Source organism: Limanda limanda, chromosome 11 (genome assembly GCF_963576545.1).
Source record: "Limanda limanda chromosome 11, fLimLim1.1, whole genome shotgun sequence".
In the NCBI taxonomy this organism is placed as follows: domain Eukaryota; kingdom Metazoa; phylum Chordata; class Actinopteri; order Pleuronectiformes; family Pleuronectidae; genus Limanda; species Limanda limanda.
Genome location: NC_083646.1, coordinates 23879917 through 23887416, shown reverse-complemented (window position 1 = coordinate 23887416; position 7500 = coordinate 23879917). Strand labels below are relative to the sequence as shown.

Here is a 7500-nt window from a genome sequence, read left to right as displayed (position 1 = left end):
GAGCCCATTTTTTATTAAACACAATTAAGCAGCTGCAGTTACTCCATCTTTCCACTTGTCCAGGACTTTAGGTCGACCATGGGAAACGTGTTTGTGTTACACACTGGACACCTTGTGGTCTGTCATTGGAACCGATACACAAAAAACACTTCCTGCCATAGACCCACTGGTTAAAGAAGTTAGTGTTGTATACAACAACTTTAAGCCCGAGCACCACAGCGTCCAGTTATCAGTTATTTTTGTCTTAACTTGAAATGCAATTACAAATTCATATTTCACTAAAATAGCGCTCAGAGTGCCAAACTTTGTCAAGGCCCAACAGTTACCAAAATGTATGTTTCTTCCTTGACCCATAATGCATTCTTCAAAGTTTCATTGTAATCCTGTGAGTAGTTTTTGTGTAATCTTGCTCATAAACCAGTCAATAAACAAGACGGGTGAAATCATTAACTTTACATCTCTGCATTAGCAGAAAAATAACTAGTGTTAATGAACTGGAAACACTAATGAACTTTTTTGGCACAATAAAAGGAATATTCTGAGAATGTTGTCAGACCAAAATCTTTTTCACTGTATTTTCTGAAATTCATAGGACAAGAATCACAAAAATAATTAGTTGATCATGAAAATAAACTTTAGTATCAGCCCCAGCTTTACCACACAGGCACATGATCAGCTGAAATCCCCCCCCTCCTGATTCTGGAGAGAAACTTTACCCCAGAGCTGGAAAGGGGGAAAATACGATATTCATACACTCAGACTCAATCGCCCTTTCAATGAACAACTTTTATATTTACAAAAAAAAGCAAACTCCCATTTTCACCTCATTTTGGTTCAGATCATGACACCTTAAGACAGAAGAAAGATCAGGTCTGTGCCACAGGGGATTCAACAAACATTTTACACCCATGTACATTCAGACCTGGAAACAGTACTCATCTCTGTAGCTTTATGTTCTGTGGGGGGACGACAGGGAGTGCGGCCCCTGTGCGTTGGTAATTACACTGTAATCTGATATGGCAACATAGAGAGAGACGGAGGACAGGAACACATGAATCAAAATCAGCAGCGTGCTGGTGTGCAGCTGCAGCATCTCATCTCGACAGTGCAGTGGCAGTGTGTGGAGAAGAGGTGAAATAAAGAAAGGCAGAAGAATAAGGGGAGGGGAGATCAAGAATCATCAAATTACAAAAACAAACTATTTATTCATGTTCTCTTCTATCTGCTTGGCCTCTACCGCAGAAGTGTATTATTGGCTTTCATGGTGAACTGAGCCTTCAGCCAGAGTCCGGGTCCTGCTACGTGCTGCTCTTTCAGTTAAAATGCATGCTTCTTCAAATTCCATTTTTTTTCATTCCCTCAAACAGAGAAGAATGTGAAGAGGCAAACATTTTAACCTCAATCATCAGCTGCACGGCTGTTTGTCGTTGGGAGCTAAGGAGGAGGAGGGTGTGGCCTCCTCTCAGTCGTCCCCCAGGCGGAAGCCTTCGCCCCAGTTGTAACGTCCCCCCCGACCTCCTGCCGCCGGCTCCTGGGCAACTGGTCTCCTGCTGGGGGGGGCTCCGAAGCCCGACACCCCTCCCCTTCTGTTGGGGAAAAAGCGATACCTGGCAGGAGGAGAGAGATGTGCACAGGGATGAGATGAAAATGTGTTTTCTAAACTATAAAATTACACAACATTTGACATTAGAACAGTTGAAATTGAGATTAAAAAGATCATATTTGATGAAAAGATTGGAATTCGATTGGAATTACGGCTCCACAAAGCAATCCAGTTTCAGTCTACAAACATCTTTTTTTTGTTCATTTTGTGACAACTGGCCAAAATCTGAAAGTGTTATCAGCCGGATTGATATCAGCTTCCATTTCCAACTGACTATTCTTGACAGGCCGGATGAGTCATGAGGATGAGTCAATCGGAGAGTCGATTGTTAAAACTAAAAGGACAGGAGGCTAAAACTTCCAAAAAAAGCCCAGGATGAAAAAAAAAAAAATGAACTCACAAGAACTCTGGTGTGGAGAGGAAGGAGCGTCCGCCCAGGTCCATGGGGTATTTGAACATGAGGAAGAAGTAGAGGTGACCCACCAGGTTCCCAGTCAGTTCATTCACAAAACTGTGGAGTAACAGGAAAGTTGTGCAGATTTTTCTCAGTTACAATGTGCTGGTGTCAAATGTACACATACGGTTATACGTCTTAAAACATATAAAGGCTCATTTTCAGGTTATTTTCTACTAAAGCAGTCGGCGTGTTGTCAATTCAGCAGGTAGTAGCAGGAGAAAATGTATGAACTAGTTAATTTTGTCAATTTCATTGCCACTACAATATCATCATTTTATCACTACTAGTACTCGACACGCTAGAATGCTTCCTCATCTTTGAAAAAATGATATGGTCAGACGCAAAGACTGCAAGAAATCCTCCGAGCTGCTTTCACTCGTTTTTCTTCTTCTATTCTTGTTTCGTGCTGTCTCAATTTCCTATGGGTCCAAAAGTCCGAAAATATGCAACAAAGTGTTTTCACACTGCAGTTTAATCCGGACAGAGACCAACTCTTTTTAGTCTATGTTAAGACTCAAACTTGGTCCGTTGGGCTGGACCCTGGTCTGAAGAACCTTTCACATTCTTTACATTGGTTCGAACTAAACTGAACATTCTGAAGGTCCGGACCAAACAAGTAAGTTGAGAAAGAGCCCTTATACTACAGTGTGTTCAAATTGAAACCATTCAAATGCGACTTTGATCCTACTTATCGAAAATAATTACTTACGAGCCTCCAATGATGAAGTTAAAGGCCAAGATGACCCACGGTAGATAATGTGCCTGAGACAGATACAGAGCATCTCATTAGAATTATCTGCATGTTGAATAATAAAAACCCTTCAAATTCACATCATATATGACATTACCCACCTTTAATAAGACAAGACACAAAAAGTACCATTTGTGATGTGCCAAGTGTTGGTGGTAAGATATGACGTACCTTGAAGCGTGTTCCGAACCAGAAGGAGACGATGGTGTCTTTATTGAACTGAGCCCAGACGTACAACACGGACATGATCAGTGGGATCATGAGGAGCTGAAACACAAGCAGCCAAAGGAAAGCATCAGAAACACAGCTGTACATAGGCTTTAAATATATTTTGCCTCAACCTATTGTTACTGGACTGAAGTCTGTTCATCACGAGGCCAAAAGCATAACAGTGTCACGATGGAAAACAATTAAAAATCATCTATTTGCAGAAATTTAATATAAAATTGGATCGTCTAAATTCGAAGAAGAAAAATCTGGCACATTTTTGGAACTGATGTCCATGAGTGTGTACAAGTTGGTGCAGCTTGATTGAATTAAAGCAGACTGTTGGTCTTTGGTGTTTATATTTGATATTTATATATAAATATACTGCACAGTGGCCATGATTTCATGTTTTGATAAAAATACAGAGAAAACAAGAGGAGTCTCACCTGCATGTTCATCAGCATCCCGACTATCTACACACACACAGAGTCAAGGACGGCAACTTTGTGGCTGAGTACAATCACAGCTGGAGCCTTAAGATTACAGCAGCTGGTGACTGGAAGGTTGCCACTTTAAATCCCCCACACAAGCCGACTTTCACCTCCCACTTCTTCTGCCTCTTCGCCCTGTGAGCAAGACATCTGACCTTGGCAAATTAGACCCCGAAAAACCCTCCCACACCTTCCACACCTCACACACTTCCTTTTTTCACCCATGTCCACAATTAGCCTGAGGTGAGAAAAACCCAACTTTTGGGACAGCTGAGGTTTGCCTCAGGTCAAGAAATGTCCAGAGTGCCAGAGCTGAACTCCTGACAAAACAGTGTTGAAATGTGGGCCGGGCTGCACTGCTGGTGCTGCATGTGACCTAGATTAGGTTTCTCTGCTCTGCAGGGGCAGACTGACACTGGGCCACTGCCACAGAGCCTCCCTGACATGGCACAGTGCTGCAGGGAGGGAGGGAGGGAGGGAGGGAGGGAGGGAGAGGTTCAGAAAAGACAGAAACTAGAGATACAGAGGGGAAAGGAAGCAGCAGGGTGTGGTAGAGGGGAAACAGGCTAACAGGGATTTAGCCTTAGCTGTTGAAGGAATAATTTACTGTAGGTAGATCATTCATCATTGAAACTGAAGGTTTCTGGTATTCAGTGATGCCGCTCAGAAGGATACAACAATGCAGATCCAGTTGAAGAGGAGCATGAAGACATAGTCTGCAGGTCTGGCATCAAATCCTCCTGCAAAACCACAACAAGAAAAGATCAGCGTGAGAGCATTTAATGTGACTGTGTGTGTTTAAAGAAAAACATTAGCAGTCTCACCCGTCTCTAGCCGACTGGAGTAGTGGTAGAGGAAATATAGGTTGACCATGTACAGGAAACCGGTGTTAGGGGTAACCGGGAAATACAGAGTGGCTGTCACTGGCCTCCAGAGCTGGAAAAAACAGAAGAGACGTTCATCTGACAGAAATGTAGTAAGATATCAACATGGCTGTGTGCATGTGCGCAGATCCAGCCTCGTGTCTCTGTTGGATTCCAAAGGAAAACGTCGGAGCTCTCAAACATCAGACAGCTAGCGTTCCTCTGCAGAGCCGTCACAGCACAACTGGATTCACAGGGTTTGTTTGATGGGGACAGAAGTCGAATCAGTGCGGCATTCATGAGGTGATGGCAGGATGAAGCATCTTCTGTGATAAATCAGTGTTTCTCAAGTGAAATTTTATAAAACAGTTCAAACTTAACTGAAGTGGTGTGAAGTGTGTAGCAAAATAAATAATAGTACAAGAAAATTATGATGATGAATTATGATTTTTTTTCGTGGATTCATTAGAGTAGAAAAAAATCCTCTGAATCAATTTTGGTGCGTGATGATATTTAATGAAGCAAAAATGCCAAATGTACCGTCTGCACATTTAATGATTTTCTGTGTTTTTAAGGGGGGGGGGGGGGGGGGGCACAGAGGTGCAGTGTTCAGCACTGTCGTTGGCTGGGATCTTGTGTGGAGTTTCTCTCTGTGACTGACTGAATAGATGTGAATGTGAGTGGGAATGGTTGTTTGTCTCTGAGGGCAACCAACCCCCTCTGCAACCCTCAAAATACTGACTAGTTTTTATCAGCTATTAAAGGTTATAGAGTTAGACTGGGCCTTACACTCACCAGAAGGTTGGCGGTTAAATCCCAGTCTACCTCAATCCCCATGCCAAAGTGTCCTTGGGCAAGATACTGAAGCCCAAAATGCATCTGTTGGCTGTGCTGAGTGTACGATAAATGTGTGGTAGAGAAAGTGCTGCACATAGATGCACTGAATGTGGACTGTACTGTAAAGCACTTGGTCATCAAGACTAAAAAAGTGCTGTATAAAAACAGACAATCTTACCGTAATACACAGTATACAGTATATAATTGCATGGAAATAATTACATTTCTAAAAATATGAAAGTGCCTAACTCAATCATATAAAGCCTGAGCTGAAACACGTTTTTTTTCTATCACTTGTTAATTTAAGTGTCTTTATTTAGGGTTGAAGAGCTGAATGTGTGACTTTAATCTGCAGATCTGCTGCCATGTAATGCATGTCCAGCTATTTCAGCATCATAGACCTGACCTTTATACAAGTGGGTCAAACGTCTAAAAGAAGCAATTCTGTTTATCCATCTCTAGAAATAAATTTTGGCAGCAGGATTTCCCTCCCATCTTTTCTCAGACTAGATGAGTGTTTGATGTATGAAAATGATCAATTAAGAGTCAAAGCCCAAAATATTAGTTGGGAAAAGTGTTTGACCCCCTGGCGTCTAAAAAAGTGACCTGGGAGGGGGATGCATTATTTGGCAAAGCTGATTTTTTTAGACCTGCTGAGATTTGTCCACATTACTATGTTATGAACGGTTTCTTCATCTGAGTCTAATAAATCATTGATGAAAAATAGCCAGCAGATAATTTATTTGATGTGTGTGTGTGTGGTACATTGCTGTGCAGCCTCTTCTAATTTCTTAGTCAATGAGCTGTACCTGTTAACTGAAATATCATAATCTTCAGACACGCCACTGGTCTGCTTTCTGTTTGTTTTTATCTATCACTTGAAGGCTACAACACAAGACTTAAACAACATTACAAAAAAATGTTATATCAACAGATCAATGTAGCTCAAGTATCAAAGATAGCATCAAACACATATACACAGATTACTGTTAATGTGCATTAATCTTACGTGGGGGTGAAGCTAACAAACTTCTTTATATACTAATGGGTAGTACAATAAAATACAAGTAGTCAAGTAAAGTACACATACTTCAATGTGTGCAGTACTTGGTTACTCTTCACTACTGCAAGTAACCAGCCTGCAGGGTTCATTTTGAGATTTCCAGGAAACATATTCCCGTCCTGCTGAGCTTCCGTTGTTAAACCTCTCAGTGAGTAATGGAGGGTGACGTCGTTTAATAATGAGTCTGTGAGCAACTTGTTTAATTAAAGATACTCGTGTGAATTACAACATGTCTGCTCGGTTCTCTGGTGGATCGACCACCGCGTTATATTTCCACTTTTATCTCGCTGTTGCTAAATTTAGTAGCATTTTGACAGCAACCGGAAGTGCTTACCTACTACGTCTCGGCCTGTGATTGGCTGTCACACACCTCGGGGCCTGCTCACTGAGCCCCGTTAGCCATCTGCTAACTAAGCTAGCTCCTCCAACACACAACAAGCAGCGAGTTCACGCCGACAGACCAACACAGCAGAGAGCAGAACAACAACAACGTACATGGAACTTCCTGAAGACGTACTCCGGCATCAGCACCAGGTGTCTGAAGTCCACCAGCCCCAGCTTCCCGATGAGGGGCACAGCGATGGAAGCAGCGAACCAGGACCTGGTGATCAGCGGGATGCTTTTGAACCAGTCCCCGAGGTCTGACATCTTCCCGACGGGTTACTGCCGACCTCTAACCCCGAAACAAGCGCCCCCTCTCCGTCAATGAATCAGTGTCCTCCCCCAAATCACACTACGAGCCAGGCTGCCAGATATATCACTACGGCTCCACTGCTAACTTTACATGACGTGGCTAATCATAGGCAGCTAGCTGTACACAGGGGGAAGCTTCTGGATGACAGGCACACGTATCCGCCGCAGCTTTTCAAAGTAAAACACCGTCAGTGCAAAAAGAATACGGCTTCTACACAAAGGCCGATCGATGCAAAACAGACAAATCCCAGAAAGCAGAGGGGAATGGAACAAGAAATAGAATTTAAAAAGAAAAGATAATTCCTTGGTATACTCAGAGTATAGACCTATGTTAAGATAATCGGTAAACAGTACAGAAGAGTGGTGCATCTAGAGAATATTTTAATGTATGTTTTTCTCTTTACTTTGTTTGTTATAACTCACAGGATGATAATAGGGCTTATTAATATAAGTTGACAGTGGGAATTCAATAAATCAATTAAACAAACTTTATTTGTATTGCACCTTTCATACAGGTTAGTGCAGCTCAAAATGT

At 42.3% G+C, this 7500-nt stretch overlaps 1 protein-coding gene across 1 annotated transcript; it reads right to left on the bottom strand.

Moving 5' to 3' along the window:
* Positions 1–767: 767 nt before the first annotated feature.
* derl1 (derlin 1) lies at positions 768–7112 on the bottom strand. The gene is made up of 8 exons (XM_061081443.1): positions 6768–7112; positions 4334–4445; positions 4185–4249; positions 3465–3491; positions 2983–3078; positions 2770–2822; positions 2004–2114; positions 768–1607 (listed from the first exon to the last, which is right to left on the bottom strand). Exons 1-8 carry the CDS (start codon positions 6918–6920, stop codon positions 1463–1465), a joined length of 762 nt encoding a protein of 253 aa, XP_060937426.1. The 5' UTR covers positions 6921–7112; the 3' UTR covers positions 768–1462.
* Positions 7113–7500: the final 388 nt, after the last annotated feature.